Source organism: Lepisosteus oculatus, chromosome 5 (genome assembly GCF_040954835.1).
Source record: "Lepisosteus oculatus isolate fLepOcu1 chromosome 5, fLepOcu1.hap2, whole genome shotgun sequence".
NCBI lineage: Eukaryota > Metazoa > Chordata > Actinopteri > Semionotiformes > Lepisosteidae > Lepisosteus > Lepisosteus oculatus.
The window spans coordinates 17,457,647-17,480,147 of NC_090700.1; the positions used below are offsets into that span (position 1 = coordinate 17,457,647).

Here is a 22,501-nt window from a genome sequence, read left to right on the forward strand (position 1 = left end):
TCAACTAAGTCACAATAATAGACAAACACAATCTGCTTAAACTAATAACACACAAACAATTGTGCTTCTTGTCAGTACTGAACACATCATTAAAGCAATGACAGTCTATGTTGGAAAAAGTATGTGAACCTCTAGACTAATGACTTCTCCAAATGCTAATTGGTGGTGTGGGTTGGAGGTGCCCTGCCCTATAAAAAAGAAACACAAAGGTTGGTTACTGACAGAGTCTGCTCTTATCAAGAAAGAGTTCATGTGAACCATGCCCTGATCATAAGAAATATCAGGGGAACTTAGAAGAAGAATTGTAGAGATGCATACTGTAAAGCTGGAAAATGCCTGGGTGTTCATCAATCCACAGTAAGACAAACTGTCTACAAATGGAGGAAATTTTGTACCGATGCTACTCTCCCTAGGAGTGGGTGTCCTGCAAAGATCATGGCAAGAGCGCAGTGTGCAATTCTGAAAGGTGAAAAAGAACACTAGGTTAACAGCAAAGGACCAGCAGAAATCTCTTGAACTTGCCAAGGTCTCTGTTCATGTGTCCACTATAAAAAAAACACTGAACAAGAATGGTGTTAATGGAAGGACACCACAGAGGAAACCACTGATCTCCAAACCAAAAAAACACATGGCTGCACGTTTGCAAAAGACCACCTGGATGTTCCACGACATCAATGTTCTATAGACGGATGAGACAAAAGTTTATCTCTGGCAGAAATGTGAAACGCTGTTCGGAGAGGAATAAAAGCACCTCATCCCAACTGTGAAGCATGTGGAGGGAGCATCATGGTTTGGGTATGCTTTGCTGCCTCAGGGCCTGGGCAGCTTGTTATCATAGAGGGAACAATGAATTCAAAATTGTATCAAGAAATTTTACAGGAGAATGTCAGGGTAGTGGTCCATCACCTGAAGCTTAATAGAAGTTGGGTGATGCAACAAGACAATGACCCAAAATGGAGAAGTAAATCAACAACAGAATGGCTTAAACAGAAGAAAAATTTGTGTTCTGGAATGGCCAAGTCCAGACCTCAACCTAACTGAGATGCTGGGGCATGACCTGGAGAGAGCTGTTCACGTATGGAATTCAAGAAATATTAATGAACTGAAACAGTTTTGTAAGAAGGAATTTGGTGGAGGTTATTGTTGCTAAAGGAAGTTCTACCAGTTACTAAATATAAGGGTTCACATACTTTTTCCAGCCTGGACTGTGACTGTTTAAACGATGTGTTCAATATTAACAAGAAGCAGTACAATTGTTTGTGTGTTATTAGTTTAAGCAGATTTGTGTTGGTCTATTATTGTGACTTATTGTGGTGGAAGATCAGACCACATTTTTTATGAGTAATGCAGAAATCCAGGTCATTCCAAAGGGTTCACAAACTTCTTCTTGCAACTGTACCTACAATGATCTAAATGTATCCCTCCACTAATAGTTTTGTGACCACCAAAGCTAGGTGTTTAAATAATGAGGGTCAGGAACAGGGAGATTTTCTCTAAAAACAACAGAAGTTCCAAACAACAGGATGCCATTCGGCTCACATAGCCCATTTGGTAGTTAGCAGTTCACGGATCCAAGGATCTCATCCAGCATGTTTTTTGAAAGAAGCCAGGGTATCATCTACATGGCTGAATGACTTGCACCCCCGGTTCATGTTTCAGTGTTCTTTCTGAAGAAATATCAGTCTTCTGTGGGGCAGTAAAGGGGTGCAGTGGTTACCTTGATGCCTCACAGCACTGGGGACTTGTGGTGCTATTTGTATGGTTTGTATGTTCTCCTTTTGTTCATACAGTTTGTGTTACCCTGATGTGCTCTGGTTTGCAACCACATCCTCCAAAGATTACCACATACAAATCAAAAGACATACTGTACTAGTTGATTAATTGGCTCTATGGAAAATTATCCCTGGTGTTTGTGACTGTGCTCAGATTTTGGCTTTTGTAGGCACTTTCACTCCGAAGTGTGCAAAAAGAGAGATAAACGCCAATTGAATTGTCGAGTGACATGACGCACTTTAAACTATACCAACGCTAAGCCATGTGATTGATGGAGCGAGTCGAGTGGCCATCACTTTGATACTTCTAGTTTCTAGAACAGCCACTAGATAGCGCATGTTTTTTTATTTGGAGCACCTAGAGTCAATTGCAAGCGAGTTGTTTCAGATTGTTTTTCATTAGTCACTACTGTTTACCTTCTTCGTAGGGCCTAGGTACTGTACCTACAGTGCCTAATGGGAAATCCGGCACTGGCGAGGGCTCCCCCATGACCCTGAACAGGATAAAGCAGAAATGCATGGATGGATAGTCTTCTGTGTTCAAAACAAAAAAAAAGGTTCTGTTCTCTCCCGAGTAGCAGATTCTAGAGCAGCAATATCTTTCATAACATGGTGACCAGAGTTGTACAAAACTCTCTAAATAAGCCCCTATTAGTGTGTTATATAATACAATTATATTATAATACAATTAATATATAACATTATGTAAATCTTTTGCTCTTAACCTAGGTTTTGTTTCCCCATATTGTCAAGATACACATAATTTGAGTTTCATTAGTAGCCTCTGTTTGCTAAGCATTTCCCATTTTGTATTTATTGCTTTTAACAGTTTTTATTACTTACTTTCAAAACCCCGTACTTAACATTAAACGTGATCCCAGGTGTTTGCCTAGACTTGAATTTTATCTAAATCTTTTTGCATTTCATTTGCTGCTTCTACAGTATTTGATAATTCTCCTAATTTGGCATCATCTGCAATGCTCATTGAATATCTTTAATGTTCAAACCGTTTCATCAGACGTTGCATTTTGGCTTCTTTTTTTAAACGATTACTTTACAGTAATCCACTGCTTTATTGTAAAGGTGCCACCTACATCTTAATGCTTCTTTCAAACCATTGAATAATGTAATTCTTTAGCACTTAAGTCCCTTTTCAGGGATCTAAAACTGGCATATATATAATTATAACAATTCAAATGAATTGTACAAAAGGCTGCTGAGATGAAATGTAGTAATACCAAGAAAAGGGGATTAATAAGAAACATACAATGTGGGTTATATAGATTTCCTTGTCATCTAGACTCCCACTGCTTGTGGGGAGTAAAAGGCTTAAGTGTCAGTATCGGTAAAAGATTGGGTCTTAGAATTTACTACTCTTGGAGGTGGGGGCTATTACTGCTAAAAGAATTACCATCAGATAAAACCTATGAAAATCTCGCTAAAGCTCATGGGAAAGAAAGGATTGCATTATTTCTATTACACTTTAAAAAGAGGTGGGCTTATCAAACCCCCTCACATACTTAATCAATTGGTGCTGCTGTCCTATGCCATTTACTTTTAATAGCTGAAGGATATCCATTTTCCAGATCAGCTTGTGGGGAGGCAGTAACAGTCCTGTTTTTGTGTTTTTCAGGTTTTTGAAAGAGGTGCAGGTCTTGTTTTCTTGGTGACTGGTGGTGCAGATCTGATTATTTCACAGTCTGGTCACATTCAAGGGATATTAATGTATGTTAAAGCAATGAAGACTTTAAAACAAATGATAAAGATCTAGTTTGATTAAAAAAAAACATTTAGCCTGAGGCTGGTAACAGTAGTAGCTGCTGTTTATTGAGAACAGCAGAAAAAATACTCATAACACTTTGCAGCCAAAATAGGTTTATGCCAATTTTCCTTAGCCGATTGGATTTCAGTGATAAACGGCAATATTTCGCAGGAAAGAACTTGATACAATTACCTGGCTTAAGTCTCAATAATGCATACCCCCTTTAAATGCTCAGTTTACCACTGAAATATACTGATATTCTTGTTCTTCTATCCAGGAAAGAGCACTGAAAAGTTAACAGTACTTCTACAGTTTTAAATGAAGAAGTTCAGGTGTGACTGATCTTATAGTGCTGAAAGAACAGCTCCCCAGGCAGAATTCAAAAGCTGGTGTAACAAAAAAACAGGCTACACAAATTCTCATTCTGTGTGAGAAGTACAGGCCACCGTTCCATAACTTTTTTTATTTACTATCAGAAAGCTTTTTGTTAAAAGAGTGAATTTTGTAGTTATATAAGAATTTACACTTTGTCACATCCTAACAATGGCCATTATACTGTATTTTACATTTCTATTTAATAATTTATTACATAAAATTATATCAACATGCATTATACTGGTACTGTTTATGACGTAAACATTTTCACATAAAATGGCAGGAGCAGCATGAGGTATCAGACAGCAGAGATGAAAGGCTAGACTAAAGAAAGTCACAGCTCCAAGCACAACACTCCGAGTCCATCTGTGTGCCTTGTATATTTTACTTTCTTTTTGAAGACAATGATCACAGAGAGCAGTCCTATTGACACCACTCAGGGGAGCTACCAGGAAACAGACCATGACTGCTCTAAATCAAACTGATGTGACTAATAAATACCCGCTTCTAGATATGTCAGGCTTTTTAAACACAGTACGTGAGAATATGCATCATCTAAATCTCCCAAAACATGCTAATTAGATCTACTGAGAAAATGATCCCAGCCAGGAGGTTGAATATTAACTATCCATATCCCTTTAGCTTTCTGAATCACTCAACACAGCATATGACACTGCTGGCTATTTAAATAATCTCACTACCACCTACTGCACAAGAAAATATATTCTCCCATTCATCATAAGGTTTCTGCCAGTGCACATTTTGCTATGACTTCTAAAGCAATCAATCTACTTGGAAGGCAAATGGTAAATTGAAGAATCTAAGCATGCTTGCATCTTGTCCAGTGTTTCAGTAGGAAACTTTGATGGGGAAAAATAAATTTTCATTAGGAGGCACCTAAGGACTTTTATACAGTACAGAAATATATAACAAATCTCCAGTTTTGGAAGAAATAGAATTTCAGACAACAATGCGGGAAACAAAAATGACACTGTTCAGGTTGCAGTGGAACTGGTTAAGGATGAGTCACATAAAAGGTTAAAAGCAAAAACAAATAAAACTCCGTCAGTAAAAGTGCTTATTCAGAACAGGATTCAGATTGAGCTCCTATAATCCAAATGCTACCGTTTCCATTCATGAGTTAACTTTGCTGTTTCCGTGGTCAACAATGTATTAAGAATCTACTTAGTTACTTAGAAGTACATTTCAAGAATGCTTCCAACAATACCCAACAGAAAGAACAGAAAAGGACCACATCTTATAAATTCTCTTCATTATTCAATGGCTTTGAGGTTTACATGTGTACAGTATGTGTCCATTGCCCTAGCTCTAAAAAGTTATCTCATTTACATGGAAAAAGTCTGTGTGGTATTTATGCAGTTAGCACAGCAATACAGTGGTTACCATTGGTGCCTTGCAGTGCTAGGGCCCTGGGTTAAATTCCTGGGGTGCATTCTGCATGGAGTTGGTATGTTCTCCAGTGTTCACATGTGTTTCCTGTGGGTGGTAGGAACCTACATACTGGTATGTTAAGTGGCTTCTGGATAAACTGTCCCTAAGTGCGTGTGTGTCCGTGTGTCCACCCTGCAAAAGCATCTCATCTAGGGTGTACCCCGCCTTCCCATTGCTTGCTGGGATAGGTTACTATTTCAATGGAGAAACTATTTCTGTGAGAAAGATACATTCTTGACAAATATGCTATTGATTGTAACAAAAGCTTTGAACATTCCTGCATTAAACAAAATCTGTTTATTATTCTGCACAAATAATCCACATGGACTTTTCTTAGAAGTCTTTCCATTAATGAACACCCCCTTCCTGAGCTTGTTGTCCTGAGTTTCATGAGACTAGAAGCAGATTTCCTCTTTAATAGCCTCACAATCACTAAAGTTAAATGTCATTTTTAACTTCAGCAAGCTACAGGAAGACGACAAGTGTCCAATAAACATTCAATTTTGGGTCGGGTGTCAAAGAAGTCACAGGCTTCTGGTTTCCTTGATGAAAATACAAATTATTAATATGTCACTGAATGCTGTTCAGTTTTGAGACCAGTGGGATTCATTAAACATTGCAATGTGTAGAAAATACATCTTCATGCTAAAAAAATGATAATACCAAGAACATCCATATGTAAGAATACAAAATAAGTCTTTAATATCAATACAGAAGCAAACTTTCCTCAAAAGAAAGGATTTGAGAAGAGTGTGGTTCTTAACTATTTCTGTTTTATATTATCACTGGATAGCTTTAAAGATAAAACATTTTTTAAACTGGCTTCATTTGTAAATTTTAGAATTAAACATGACAAGGCAATTTAATTTGGCTTTTGGCTTTTATCATAAACTTGTATCACACACTCCCTCTGTATAGTACATACCTGATATATAGCAAGAAATAATGTTGATTATTATATTGTAAAATAGCACACAGTGCAACATAATGAAAATGAGTATCAAATTGATAAACCAAACTGACCCTGTGCTTCTCCTCAGTAACATTCACAATGGGTAAGGGACAATGGGTCATGTAGGAGCATCACAAGAGCAATCATGAAAAAATACAATTGTTTTTACAACATCCTGAGCGCCGTGTCATTATAGAAAACAAAATAATTGAAAGACAAAACAATATTCATTTGAAAAGAATGGACAGAACCTGCATATAGCTCTAAATTCAGTTTTACAAACATCAAAATGTGAAACTATCAAGTATTAAAATCGTTAGAATAATCAGAATTAGACATAATTAGACATATTGAAAAGGACAGGGATATCTGTCTGTGTGTCCCACAAAATATCAACTTCCAGTTCCTCTCTGTATTGTTTTGTCCCCTATACATTCTCATGGATCTGACACTGCTTTGCACTGTGTCTGTTTTGCCTCTGATGTGAATGGCAAACATTGCTACAAAATATAATGCCTTACTGCATAATTTAATGCAACGTTAGGTGTGACTAAACATTAAATCTTTGTAGCACATAAAAAAGATTCAATAAGCATTTCCAGAAGCAATATTGTAATACAATTTTTGTTCCATGTGAGGCAGGTCCTTTTTATACCGAGCTTAAATTCCTTTACATAAACTAATATGCTGTTCTTTAAAATATGAAAATTACAGAACAGAACAAAGTACTACATTACATGTTAAGTCTCAGTCACTCAATTGGTTGTAAAATCCATAAATCATTCAGTTGATACTCTCATGCGTCACTATTAATTTATTAAGAACCTATGATTAATTGCATTAATTAAATTAAATGGAACATTGATACCAATTTGATATAAATCAACGCACTTCTGAATCCACTATGCAGCCAATGCAATTTCAAGATGGAGGACAATGAGTGTGCAATAAAAAACACATGCAAATTATGGCTTCAGTCTGCCAGACATGGACATATTGCAAATAGATGCAAGTAAAACAATACTTAAGAAATTTAAAAAATACTTCCAAGAAAATGAAAGTACTTACAAAGAAACAATATAGAAAATCAGAAAGTCTTAGGGGTTTTGTAGACCCTAATAATTACTTCTTGTGATATAGATAAACAAGAAATAACCCTCATTGTCGGGCTGTAGAGCCTGCTTGGAGAAGAGGGAAGATCGTGAGGAGAGAACAAGGCTCTACTGGAGTCACTCTGTCTGGCAGGGTTACAGCTGTGAACAGTACAGGGATTTATTTCATGTTTCCTCCTTTGCCCTGAGGATTAAATTAATGCTGGAGTTTTTATAGTCTCAAAAGTGGAGTAAATCTGGTAGAAATCAATGCAATTTGAAGTCAGGAAATTCAAAAACAGACTTCTTCAAATTTTAGTTCAGAAGACTTAACTGAGAAAAAAATAACTGGTGAACATAGAGTAAATGCAGTATTTTGCCTATTTGCCTTATTTGCCTTAATTAAGCTGAAACGTTTTCACCATGTGGTTATACAAACATGAAATATCAATGGAAGGAAATATTCAAATTGTTTAATAGGTCGGCACTTCAAAGACAATGGGTGCCCACTAATAAATTACAAGGGCTTAATACTGTACATATGCATTAAGTGAACGTATGAAACCCTATAACCAATAAGTAAATAAAAAATCTATTCTCTTTCTCGGAATAATAAAAACCGTGGGCTCATGTCACATCTGGATAAAAAACCTGGACACTTTAACCACTGAATTTGAATAAGATGAATATTAACAGTGTGCTTCTGAGGTTAGATATCATAATAAAAAAAGGCAGGTCCCAGATATGCCTAAATTCTTTGGAAAATAGTTGACTGATGAAATTTAGAACACAAACAAGTAGGATGGACCTGAGGATACAAACAAATAGATATATGCAGTACATATATAGACATAGTTCAGGTGGGTAGCTGCGTCAGCATGCGTAAGCTGCAAAGGAACAAGTAATAGGTTTATTTTATGCTGAAAAGAGAAGAAAGAAAACGTAACGTTTCGGCTGTGGAGCCTTCTTTGGGTGTGCGCATATATAGACATACTTGTACGTGCACTTCAGAGGTTCCACCAGAAAGAATCAGGAAACACGAACATTATAGAAGCTGCCCTGCGTCAGCACTTATGTCACAAGGAAGTACAGTACTGTAGGTGTCAAATAATCTGTGGGTCTGAACCAATTCCAGGGGAACAAATAAATGTTCTATAATTCTCTTCTGCCTCATTGGGATTATCAGTTTAATTTAAATTAAAATTAAAATTCACATGCATGCTGGAACTTGCAGATGAAGTACAGAACATCTTGTGGCATTGTTTTTTTTAGTGTATCACATTTTGGGATAAGCAATGCCCCCAGGAAATCACAAAGCTAAGACAGATGTCAGATATGGCAAAATTGATTTTGAGTCACAATTTAATTAGCTCATCCCAGTTTAAGAGAGACATATCCCAGATAAAATGAGAGCCTCAAAATAAAATAACAGCTAAAGCCCCAAGTAATGGCAGGGGCAGAAATAAGAGATCCCACCTATTTTTTTTAACATTTTAAATACTGTTCTACTTCACACAATTAAAACAAAAACCTTAACATTTATACTATACAGCTTTTTTCCCTTGTTCATTTCTAGCCAGACATGGCACTAACATTAGAAATGACTAGATGCAATTTCATGAAATCACTATGGAAAATAGGCAGTAAATCACCGTAATTGAGATACTTAATGTGTTTAATTTATTTTAGCCATTTTTTAAAAAATTTTCTCCAAGTGAATATTAATATTTCTAGCTTGCTTTTCAAATTAGCCTTAGCTAATTAGTTGAAATGTTTCCACTGGGACAACAAAAAATTGTGATGTATAGCTATGACAGGTAATAATCTGAAAAACCTAATTCAGAAATGAGAACAACTGTAATAGCTAAAATGCAAGAATTATGCTTAGCCAATTGCCAGTATGAAAGTGAATGTAATAGCTAACTTGAATTAACTACCTCTGGTAATTAAAGTAAAAACAGATCAAGTCCAGAGCTAACCAACAATGCTGGACCCATTTATAGAGCTGGGAGGATGGGAGCAACTTGGGAAAATGAACAGTGTGTATTCTTACACCAATCAGACAGGTATTATAAATTAAATGGACAGTAATCATCCTTTCTATCATCAATTTTAAAAACATGCTCATGAAAATTTCCCATAAGTTATATAACTGGCAAACAGAAATTACAGTATGGGTTTTTCCTGCTGCTGAATCAGATTTTGGCTCATTAATTGCATAAACCAACACGTTGATTAATTCATTTTTCATTATTCATGTTTCCATGCACAGTAGGTCTAGGCACTGGCACTGTGGCAAGGTCAGGTCTTTTTCAAACACAAAGAAAAAGAGATCTCTTTCTTCTCTTTCCTGTGCACTGCAAACAAAGATAAATCAAGCTTTGGCCATTGTTCTCTCACCTGAGGGGTCTGGGCAACATTGGGAAGCTGGACTGGCTGCCTGAGTCGGGTGGTTGAAGGACAAGGCTGACCTCTGACCTGCCAACAGCATTCTGGTCTTGGCAGAAGGCAACCTGGTGACCGCACCCAAGCCCAGCTGAGGCCTGAGGACCATAGAGGAGCGAAAGATACTAGCAGGACCAGCCTCGTGTGCACCGAGGTGGGAAATCGTAGAGTCCTCCTGCCCTGGTCCAGCTAGTCCAACATCAGTTCTGCCTGCCTGTGAAACCCACAAAAAACCTTTGAGGGACACTTAAGAACAAGAACAAAAATCAAACACTTCAGCCCTGGATGTAGGCTAACATTTACTAGATGAAATGTGTGGAGCTCAGCTCTCCCACAATGATCCTGTAACATTCTTTCTATTTTGAGCAGGCTAAATTCGATTTCAAGGATATGTGACATTTTACCATTTTTTAAACAAACTAAATGAATGAGATGGGAATGTTTCATTAGGAGACTGCAATAAACTGAAATGTTTTATTTATTAAAAAAAATCTTGCCCTTAAACTACATTTAAATATTTCATTATTAACATTTTGAAATCTGTTTTTGGTGGTTAGGCATTATGATTACCAAATACACAGAGTCAAAACTCCTCTTATTTAGGCATGCAGATTAAATGACCAGGCAACTAGAACATAAGCAACTGGCCTGATGCAGAGCCAAGAATACTTATCATGCAAGTGCTTGATACAGTAGGATACCACCTTTTGTCTGTATATTATTCAATCAGTAACCTATTAAGAATTGTTTCAACTGTTTCAATTGTTTCAACTAATAACAATTTATTACGCAAGTTGAGGGTAACATGAATTCTGCATAATAAATTACTTGGTTGGCTAGTGCAGACTGTTTCTGAAACCACTGACTTAGTGTGAAATTGAGCTATAAAAAAGATCTTCTTTTGAAAATAGTTCAATTAAGGGTTCAGTACGCTCAAACAATGAAATTCTCAGCTGGGAATAAAACAAGAAGGGCTTTTGAGGACTAGGTTTGAGAATCCCTGATTTATACAAATAGAATCTTTAAAAAAATGTCTTACCCCACCACCCACGTCCTGTAGGAGCTTATCGGCCAGCTCTCCATAGAAACTATCCGATTTCACGACCATCTTGTGGGGAACTGTATGGCTGGGTGGCTTGATTCCAGACACCATTAACCCTGAAGAGTAGTAACGGCCCTTTTGCATTTCATTGCGGTACTTGTCATACAGGAGGTTGGAAGCACTAAGCACAGGAGAGGATTTGGGATCACTGCTCACTTGTTTTGGTTCTTTGGCCAGGGGGCTGGTATAGGTAGAAAGCCTGGAGGGTAGGGTGGCAACATCATAAGCACCATCCAGCTGCTTGACTTGTGGTGTTTTGCGAATGTAGGTTATAATTTTGGGCCTGACGTGTTTTGGCTTAGGGGGGAACTTTGCTTCATTCTTATCCTCTAACTTGCTCCCAGAGCTCGTCTCTGTTTCTCCCCGGTTCAGGAGAGAGGTCCTAGGATGCTGTAAGATGGGTTTGGGGATTCCACTGCTGAGACACACCTTGCTCGGTGGTTTCAGGCCACTGTTTAACATCTGGAGGTTGTCCACTGAAGATCCAGCGGGATGGAGCCTCTCATTGTAAAACAAAACAGGCTCTTTTGAAATGTTACCAGGTTCCCCAGGCTGTGCTCTGGCACTCACTTTTCCTGGTGAAGACAGGGGTCTTCTTCGCGGCGAGCCTGTGCTTTTGGCTCCTGTTTGGGCCTCAGATGAGGGCTCTGTACATGATTTCTTTCCCAGCTGTTGCTTTTTATCAGCAGTGAATGGGTCTGCCATAGTAACCTCCCCATCACCAGAAACATATTCACCAGAGCCCTGCTTATGAAGGCCTTTAGACTGATCAAAGGTGGGGCCTTCTATTATATCGGCATGTCCTTTTAATGACAGACTGCCAGAGAGTTCAGCCTGTTCAACGGTGGGTATACCAAAAGATTGAGAAACCCTGAAACTGTCCTTATGACTGGCTTTATGCACTGTGGTTTCAGCACTTGGGGATATTCTGCTCTCGTCTGAGCTGTGTCCTGATGCATTTTGCACCCTGCCAGTGTCAGAAGTATGTGGCCTGGGTTGGACTGATTGATGTGATGTGTCTTCTTCTGAGTCCTTCCCTTGACCCGGTAATGCTGCTGTAGTAAATGAATGCCCCTTCCAAAACCCATCTTTCAAACTGGGATTGGGCTTTCCCTCTGTTATGGCTGAATCTACAGCCTTTTGTTCATGCTGTCCAGATGTTAACTCAGTTACACTTGTCTGTGAATCTGTAAGACCCTCACAGGGGCTCATCTTTATCCTCTGGCCTGAATACCTTTGTTCTGGCTGTGCTTCTGTTTTATAAAGGACTTCCTGAGACTGAAATTTTGAGTTTAGATTTTGAGCACTATTGTCAGATTGCTTTGTGCTTCCAACGGGAGGGTTCGCAATCATCTGGGATCTCCTGCTCTTCACTGAGGTAGCAACATTGGATAGAAAAGCAAGAGTGTCTTCCGAGGTCATACTGAGTGCTTCAGGTGGAGTGTGCTGAGGATCCACTGTTTGTGTTCTTCTAGAGCTGTCCAGTGTGCTTGCTAAGCCTCTACTGGGAGTTGATGATGCAGAAATGCAGGAAACGATTATATCATTTTCTGAGCTAACCTCAGGTGCCATTTGCCCAGGGCCTTGAGCTATTCTCTTTTTAAATGACAGGGCAGAACACGTGTCGCCTTTTACCTCAATTTTTGCAGCCATCTGAGGAGAAGAACAGGCAGTGTGCTGAGAATAAGCAGAGTCCGACTCCAGGAACATACCTGTACCTTCTTCTTCCAAATAGGCCTCTAGCTCTTGGCATTCCAGCAGCTCAAACTCCTCTAAGTCTGGGTCATCGCATTGGGAGTCTGTCCCCCAGATGATGATTTTGTCCTGATCTTCGGTTTGCGACACCAGAGGGGGGATAGTAACAGTATCACCAGTCCCACCTTTACAAGTGCCACCCCCGTCCTCATTGCAACTATCTTCTGCTGGGATTTCATTGGCATTGGCATCACCTGAAGTTACAAAGGCCTGCTTATTGTTGTTTTTAATTTCTCCTCTGCTGTCCTGCAGGCTGCTGTCATAAGACCCACCTAACTCGCCCTGTAGACTCATATTCTGTCCGTATGGTGTTCACTTGTTCCGGCAGAAGCTTCCAACAGCTGTGCCTAACTATGAATCCATTAACAGTAGGCTACTGTGAGTGCTTTTTCCCTTAGATTAGGCTGTCGGATTTCACATCTTTCTTGATCTCAGATTAGTGTTCCAGTGCGGCCTTCAGGCAACCTCTCTATTTGGCTGCACTTGACGGCATGATGACAAAAGATAAAGGAGAGCAGTGAAGATTCTGTTAAGTGCCCTTAGTGCAGCAACTGGCCCGTTGACGTGACCTGTAATGATAAGAAAGTGCATCTGTAAGAGAAGCCTGCACCTTGGTATCGTGTAGCATCAAATGTGTCAAGCCTCAGTTGGTCAAAAAAGTGCTACAGTAATAAGATAAGATAAGATCACTTTATCAGCCATATACAATTTCTTGCATTAGGAATTCGACTTTTCCCATACCCCAGCTTGCCCTTAATGAGACACAAACAGAAAGACATGGAGAGAAGCTTGGGGTCAGAGCGCAGGGTCAGCGCTCCTGGAGCAGTTGGGGTTAAGGGCCTTGCTCAGGGGCCCAATGGAGTATGATTCCTCTGCCGGCCACAGGATTTGAACCGGCAACCTTCCAGCCACATGTGGAGATCCTTAGCCATAGTTTGTTGTTAAACTGATAGTGATTGTTGACCTTTGGTGTGACCTCTGTCATGTGGCTGTTGTTTGGTCCAATAGTCACATTATTATACTCAACCACCTGGACACAAGAAAATTTGTACTGAAACAAAAACAAACAGTCAAGCTAGTGCTTTGTTGCACTCTACCGGGAATAATTGTTAGAAAGTCAAGATTAACTACAATTTCAGTGTTTACAGCCACATTTTTTGCCACGTGCTTGTCACTTCTTGTCCAAGTGACACTAACATCTCCAAAGTAGCAGTAGTAGCACTTTCTATCTGTATGATGAAATTTGCTATCACAGGGAGATCATCTGTCAGGTGCCAAACTGTCTTTATCCATAAAAACACCATAGAGATTTCACTGCATATATAGGTATTTTAGGAGTTATTTCTTCCTTTTCCGTAATGAATCCTATAATGGTACCAAGGCACCGGACATCTGCTTCAGGCAACCTCTCGATTTGGCTGCACATGACGGCAAGATGAGAAAAGATAAAGGAGAGTCATGAAGATCCTATTGATCCTATTGAGTGTTCTTAGTGCAGAAACTGGCCACTTGTAGCCAAATTTACAAAACAATGTTTAACAGACATTTAATGGCATGTATGTCATTCAGTAGGATACTTGTTACCTGTAATATAATCAAATGGTATTACAAATCTTGTATCAAATCAAAAGGAAAAACAAAAGAACTGTTATAGCTATGGAGCCTTCTTCAAATGTGCATGTGCACATAAACATATGCATGAAATAAGGAACAATCTGAGCTTCAGAATATTTTGGGTTTTGGAAAATGCAGCAATTTACATATGACAGATACCTTCTCAAGCAAGACAAGATGCATGGGACTCATTAGTTCAAGCAAGGCGAGGTGAGACAGTATCTTGTTTTGTGGCAGATAGGTGATAAGTAGAGAAGGTTATGAAAATAAAACAATTTATTTCCATTGATGTAACAATATAATGTTCTTTTTTATGTTCTAATTCTTTTTTAATTTCTATGATTTTTTTAACTTAAAATGAACCTTCCATTTCTAGGTAATTGAGTAGTCTATCCTCACAGGGATTATTCAGAAACTTAAATAATTTTTGTACCCTTCTCCTGATCTGTCCTTTTCAAAAACTTGATTTTATAACCTGAAACCTTGCGTTGAAGGGTTTTCATGTTTTAGTATTTACCAACTGACCACAGAACCTCACAGGAACAGTTGTTTTTATTATGAAATCATAAGAAACACTATTATTGCACACACACAGAAGCTATTCAACTAATTCTTTCACATTATCTATTTGTTTTTTATCATTAGAATGTGTGGAGTAGGTTGTGTACAGTACAGTATATAACAAATATTAATTGCAACTTCAAAGCATCACTACTCCCAACTTTAAAGCAGCTTTTGCTTTTGCTTTTGCTTTTGCAAGACACTATACATCCCTGAGGTCTTAAAGTAAGAGAACAAAGACCTTTGGCAATGAAAGTGACAAAAGAAAAAAATGCAATTAATTTCTTCCCTCAAGGAAAACAATATGCTGCTTAAAAAACAGATAAATCCAAAGACGCAAAGTAGATTTCCTGCCCTCACAGAGATATAATCTTAGTAAAGCTCTCCTATATATTCAGTTTATAAGCCTCATCAGCCTTGTCTCATTATAGCTGAAAAATCCTGTTTGAAACCTCTGGTGATTCCCACTGAGACCAGGATTATAGGTCTAATAACAATTCCCACTTAAGCATTTTTTTAAGCAATAATGTCGATCCTTATATGTATGTAGAACCATAAGACAAAACCCACATAATCCTTTAATGTGTGTTTCAATATTACCAGGTGCAGATAAATAATCGACAAAACATGACAAAATCAAGGTTACAAAATGAAGAATGGATTTACTACATACTGTATGTACACAGTGGTATAAACCAATGCAAAATCTAGACAAATGTTTAACTTGGAGAAATTTACAACGTGGTAAATCATGCTACTGAAAAAATAACATCAAAAGGTTTGTTTTTCAGTGCAACCAAACCTTATTCCTTTTTTTCGTCATCTAAGAACTCTTTGCTCAGACATACACAAGCAAATTTCATTTTTAATTCTATCTGGTGACAAACAAATGAACAACTGAATCGACATTGCTAAATGTAGAGCAAGCACACTGGAAGCTATCTGTTAGAGGCATGCTTGTGAAAAGTGCTTTTAAAAACTACTGTACTACTCGACTGTACTACTGTACTACTGCAGACACGTGCAAGAACCATTTCAAGTTCTTTTTTTCCTCAATTATTTGCCAATTTCTTATCTTTTTTTAAATGTAGTCTAGCATCTAAAACCAGCGCATGGTCTTCAAAAACAATCAATGTCAAGGTTTTTAAAAACATCCAGTTGTCTGCAATTATACTTCCACTATACTAAAGTAAAATCAGATGATATACAAATTAAATTTCATTGCCTGAAATCATGTAGAAAGAAGCCCTTTTAACTTAAATTTGAGAAAATCAGAACCTTCGTCTAACACTGCATCATGACTGCCATTAACATTTTGCTGCTAAATTGAGCTGTCAGTGACACACACAATTTTTATTTTAAGTCCACAATAATAGAATTTCTGAAATCACTGCAACACACAAGTCTATCTCTGTAAACAAAGAATTGAGCTGCAAAGGCAGATTTTGTTTTCCAAAATCCAACCCAAGATGTACAGTGAACTACAACTACAATGTAGACAAAACTTTGCTGAAACTCTTGTGTGAATATACAATATGGATTTGAGTGATCTCAAATAAAGTTCAATTTATTTAAAGTCAATACATTGACAGAATTAAGAAAATCAGGACACAGTTGCCGCAAAATGCAACTGGTTTTCTACACAGTAAATAGATTTCTCAGAAAAAGAATGTATGAGGAATTTATGTTTAATCACAGCAATATCATTAAACATTACAAAACTGCCTGACAACCTTCACTACTTTCACTAGCAATTCCCTTTGTCCCAGCTAGTGCATCTCAATTTGTTTTAGGAACAAAACAACCATGCTCTGGAGACAAACCATTGTATTAAAAGGTAGCTGTGATTCTACATTGTTTAAAATAATGTCAAGTTTTCAGTTATTTCAAGAGGTTAAGTGTTAAGTCAAGAGTTATTCATGTGACATTACCCTCAGCTTTTTTTGAAACTGCTGAGAAGCAACAAGCAAGCTATGGTACACCAGTACTGTATGACCTTTCTGTTTCCACTGACAGTCTGACATTGTCATCTTATTCAGCAAAACAAAGGAGAACGTTGTTCCTTAGGATGGATGTAAATAGACTAGGCAGGAAATAAATGAAGAATAGGGAAATCATGTTTAATCTTCTATATAATCAACTGCATAGAAACAGTGTTCACCCATGCCTGTTGATCTATATACTGTACTGTAGTAAAATGGAAGGGCAGGGATATTGACAGTTGTCCTAGCACTTCTAGTCCAGGCATTTTGTGACTGTGACTAACTTAAACTTATACATTGCCAGAACACTTGTAATGCAATTTAGTTTAATTAAATTGAAATAAATCTCCTAATTATAAAACTCCTTCAGTTTCTTTTCCAAGAAAAATAGTCTTAATGGTTTCTTAAAATCAGACCAGGGTTCCCCCTATGAACTTTGTGTCTGTGACGACTCCAGTAGGTAATTTCTCCACAATGTACAAGAACATGTCCCAAGAGAATCATCTCCAATGAACCTGTCTGCCTGCATCATGCTGTAATTCATCATAAACCAGTGAGAGATTTCAGTATTTGGTTGCTTCATGCTCTCCTCAACCCAGATTCACCTGTTATCCTTAACACAATTAGATTTGTTTTTAAATCACCGCATTAAAATAATATATATAAATACTTGCATTTAAAAAAATGTAAAATGTGTCACATACTGTAAATTACTACACAAAATCTGTTCTACATAATAATGTATACATTTAGAGTTAATTGCAGCAAAGGGCTATATACTGTACACATGTTCCTATACAACAATAGTTTTTTTAAAAGACTGAATAATAAAATGCATATTAGTACTGAACAGAAAAATAATGAAGCACATCTGGAACATCTGTTATGTCATTACTAAGCTTTATAATGAGCAATATACTGTAACACTGAATATGGTTACTGTAACACTGAGACAGGAGTAGGGATTAAAAATCTGAGAACTAATAACAGATGGTTTCATACCAGACCTGAGGAAGTGCTCAACGGGTTCTATCAAATGGCAGTTTTATTAAGGAAAATGGAAAAAAAAAACAGAAAACATTCTTTTCTTCTTAACCTAAAGTTCCTAATGAATGAAAGAGCCTTTATGTCCATGGTATTCTAGCCCCTGACACTGGATGACATTTAACAGAGCCAAGAGTGATTCCAATTCTTTCTGAAGAGACAGGGCTCAACTAAAGTGATGTAGGCCAAAACAGAAGGTTGTACAGACTTGCTCTGCCTAGATGATGCATAAATATAGATACATGCTTTTATTTAATCAAGATTAGACTACTGTAATGCCTTACTTACTGGTTATCTGCAAAATTACTAAGTAGCTTCATTTTATCCAGAATTCTGTGGTCCATATGCAAATTAATACTCTGTAAATTTCACTGGATCCCCGTGAAATTAACAATGGACTTTAAGATTCACCTGGTTACACAGACATTGAAGGGTCTTCTTGATACCTGATTATCGTAACGGCTTATTGCCTGAGTATAGTATAAAACTCAATCTGAGATTTGCTGATGCAGGCTTTCTGACTGAGATGGTCAGTCTCCGCACCATGGATGAGAAAGCAGCACCACATCTGTGGTATACTTTCTCAGTGTTAAAAGTGTTATATTTTGCTTAACAGCCTATAATAATTTAGGTTTACTCTCGCTTTACTGGGTCATGTCTGCTGTGTTTCTCTTTCTTCTTTATATTTCCTTTTTTTTTCCACAAAGTACACATACTGTAAAATATAACACACAGTACACAGACAAAATATTTTCAGTTTCTTTGACTTTATTATTACAGTCATGAACCAAATATAATCCTGAAAAAAGTTTGGAGACTCCTTTTAACATCAAAGCCAGTTATTAAAGTCAAAGCGAGTGTCAGACAGCGGCCCTAGAGTAAACGTTTGTAGTTTAATGTCTGCTTTCCTCATGCCTCCTGTGATGGGCAATGGGTGGCAGTGCAGCAACAGGCCAAGAAAATGTGCAACATTCATTCTCCACACAGTTTGTCCCTTTCAGACTTCTGATCCGCAGTTGAAGTGGATTTTCTTCAGAGGCACCAGAAAGAAATTTTCAAGGGTAGAAAAAAAGGTATTTTTTTCTTTATAATTTTGCATTTATCTATGGAGACAGCTGTGACTTTTGCAAATCACTCATTTTCCAGATGGTACAGCAGCAGGACACCACTCCAGTCTGAAGCTGGAGAGGAAGAACATGACATTGTGTACAAGATGGTAGGAGCCATGTGTGGAGAACACTGACAAAAAGTAAATGATGAAAATATGAAAGAGTAAATCAGCCACAAGATCACTTCAGCTTTCTCTGCGCATTCCTCAAAAGTGCTTGGAATGTAATACATTGAAGAAATAATTACAAAACAATATTCAAATATCCTTGTACTATAGTGTCCTCATTATATTGAAAGTATATTCGTGTGAACTGACTAACTGTTTTGTGTGATCTTAAATAAGATCCCTCTACTTTTAGTATTAATATTAATCTAATTTTAGTTTTCACATTTAATATCATAACAGTCAAGTGACTTTTAGCTTTAACATTTTCCTTTCCATGATTAACAAAATAATACAGATCAGTTCTCAATTTACAGTAAAAGGCTGATATCTGTCTCATTTCACAATGTACTTTTTCTGCTCAAGGAGAGTGAGGCACTACTGGGGTGCAATCTGACTAGATCTAATAATGGGGTAGAAGAAAATTAGGCATCCCCAGTTTTCATTGTAATTTTTTAAAAACAATTATAAAGATGGCATAATCTTTTTCTGCCACTCTCAGTCATCATTTCTTCCTTAATTAATAAATAAAAAACAACAATCTGTGCTTCAGATATTAGAAATAACAACAATAATAACAATAGCATTTGTATCCAAAAATTCAGTCTGTATCTGGCAGTGGTATTTTTTCGCCATCTGAGCCATACTCAATAGTCAATACCGTCTAGTCAGTTTTAAAGAGAAAATCGTTCTACTAATTCAGTGGTGGTAGAGTTCATGATGCTACATTTGTGTATTAAAGACATTTGTCCACAGCACTTAATCAGAAGGAAACAGAAGGAAGACTGCACAATTGTCTTACTGCATTATTTTCCACTAAACACCTTTTAATTAAACATTTTGAGCTTTCAAAATAATGTGCTTATAATTGTTAGAGACTCCATAAGAATTAACAAAGATTGATCAATAAGTTAAAATGTCACCTGTTTCTTTCTAGCACATTCATGATCAAACCATGTTTGAATGGCTGAGCTAGTATATCTCTGAATTTTTCCTCCACTACTACATAATGTGAATGTACCACTCAAAACTGACAAGGTTTTGTCACACAGTGATTAAGAGGTTGGCAAAATACACTTTCAGGAACATGTAATAAAATAAATAACTAGTTAATCATAACAATAATAATAATACCTAACCTGTCCTGTTTGTAAAGCTGCCCCACATCCTGATTGTTTCAACTGAGAGTTATTTCCCTTGATGATTCTCCACTGCCATGAAATAATAACCATAAACTTACTAGCTGCTAATCTCTGGAGTTCCTGAACTTGATTTTCCTTCACCTTAGCGAACCAGACAACTGCATCTGATATTATTTAGTTATACAACACTGTGCCCAGAAATGGTTCAGCTCTAGACACATAACTCCTTATCTGCTATCTTGTTTCTTCTGCCCTTTATTACTGTACTTCAAGGATAGCTGACTATAGTACTGGAGATCCATAGACCAGTAGGTTTTAGAGATCACCCCTTAAATTATTAGTTTGTAAAGACCTGGAACACATGGGAGTTTATTTAGTCTGTTCAGGTCAGTGAAGAATGGCCATCTATGTTCTTTGAGAGCTACAGGATGTCATTATTTTAATTTCATTAAACATTATCCACTTACAACACTTCCATAAAGGCTTAAAGAGGCTGTGCTTCTCTCCAAACATACTGTACAAGGTTCTTCAACCTTATTACCTAATGTGAAAAGGGTACAAAACCTTTCAAATCTGTTTTATCTTGCTCCAAGATGTCTTTTCTCATATTTTCCTTAAATCCCTCACTTTACAATTACACTTTGCACTTTCCATCTCTGAAATTATTTTTTGTTCCATATTAATATTCCGGTATTTGTTCAACAACTTAAACATCTAATTTTCACATGTTGTTTCTTAAATTTGATCATTCACTTTGACTGTAGAGTTGATTGTCAAACTGTAAATGTGGAATAAACCAGACTACTCTCTAGCACTGAAGCTCTGGATGTGGCCTCCAAGACTGTTATTTAATGGACCATGCTCATGCAATGAGAGCAGATGAAAATTCCCTGCTGTACTCCCCAAAACACCCTTTCATGGAATCAGCCGTGCTTATGCAGTTTCCAGTGCAGCTTCTTCAATTTAGCATGTCTGCAGCAACATAAAAAGTCATTTCCTTGGCATTAATCTGTGTTCCCTCTAAAGCACTTCCCCAAACACAAAATTCCAAATTATAAGACCAAGTGCTTCTCATATGAAGTACAGTACATCACATCCTTAAGAAAGACGTGCTACCAATCCAAAAAAATCAGATACAGTACTTGAGTACAGAAAAGAACTGCAGTGAACAAAAATCAGTGGAAAGTTATTATGACCAAGCGAATACAGTTGTCTCCAGCAAGGCACGCTGAATGCAGAATACCTTTTAGACAAATATATCCTGACAAAGTCAGTATGTCTCTGGTCTTAACCCATTGGTTGCTGTTTGAACTACAAACGCACTTCTCTAACAGCAGGATGCTTATATAGCTTATAGAGTATGCTTTGCTATTTTTGCATGTTAGATTTGCCTGAAATCCAGAATTTGGATCTGTTGCCTCCTGTTTTTTTTTTTCCTTTTAACTCATGAATGCATATTTAAAAGCTAATGCTAATGTCTGAGGGATACAGGATACAGAAAACATTCAATTGATCTTGATAAGTTGTTTCTATATAGTTTGGCACCGGAAATTAATTAAATATTAATTTTAATTTAACCATGATACAAAATTATTGGATAAATAGTTCAATTAGTTAACACTTTACTTGCAGCAGGGTAATGGAACAGCACATGCTTTGTTTATGATCTATGGATCTTCTTTGTAAACTGGAAATGCAGAGCTGGTGAAAAACAAAATGAATTATGAACAACTCTCTTTATTCTATTTTCCTATACTTAGATTTTTCTAACACTTTGTGATGATATTTCTATAAGTGTTTTGATGTTGTCGCATACAAAAAGTGATAATGTTTCTTTCCTGTGGAACGCACAGTATATTGTGCGATTAGATAAAGTTCCCATGCCCCGATTCTTCACCTCAGAAAAAGCCTGTTGTTCTATGGAAGTATAAATGCACTATTGCAGAACAGAATATTCCACAATTAAGAATCTACAAGAATTCCGAAAGTTAAGTGAAACTGCAGAGGACTGTGAAAATGTTTGAGCATTTTAAGTTCTGTGTAACTTGTAGCAGGTTAATTTTCTTCAAACTAAAAAGATCATTATTTACTCATGATATTAGTAAGAACAATCACTTATCGGATACTATTGTTAACTGATTTCTAGACAAGTTGTCACATGTGTCACATAATTGAAAAA

The 22,501-nt window shown here is 37.2% G+C and overlaps 1 protein-coding gene across 6 annotated transcripts in view; it reads right to left on the bottom strand.

Annotated features, from left to right (window-relative positions):
• Positions 1-22,501, bottom strand: part of LOC107076750 (microtubule-associated tumor suppressor candidate 2-like) — a 206,970-nt gene that overhangs the window by 105,545 nt on the left and 78,924 nt on the right. For all 6 annotated transcript variants that reach the window (XM_069190185.1, XM_069190181.1, XM_069190182.1 and 3 more), the window contains 2 exons: positions 10,889-13,275; positions 9,805-10,063 (listed from right to left, as the gene is read on the bottom strand). In XM_069190185.1, the coding sequence (XP_069046286.1) occupies positions 9,805-10,063; positions 10,889-13,000 (2,371 nt within the window). In that variant the 5' untranslated portion in view covers positions 13,001-13,275. The remainder of the gene's footprint in view (positions 1-9,804; positions 10,064-10,888; positions 13,276-22,501) is intronic.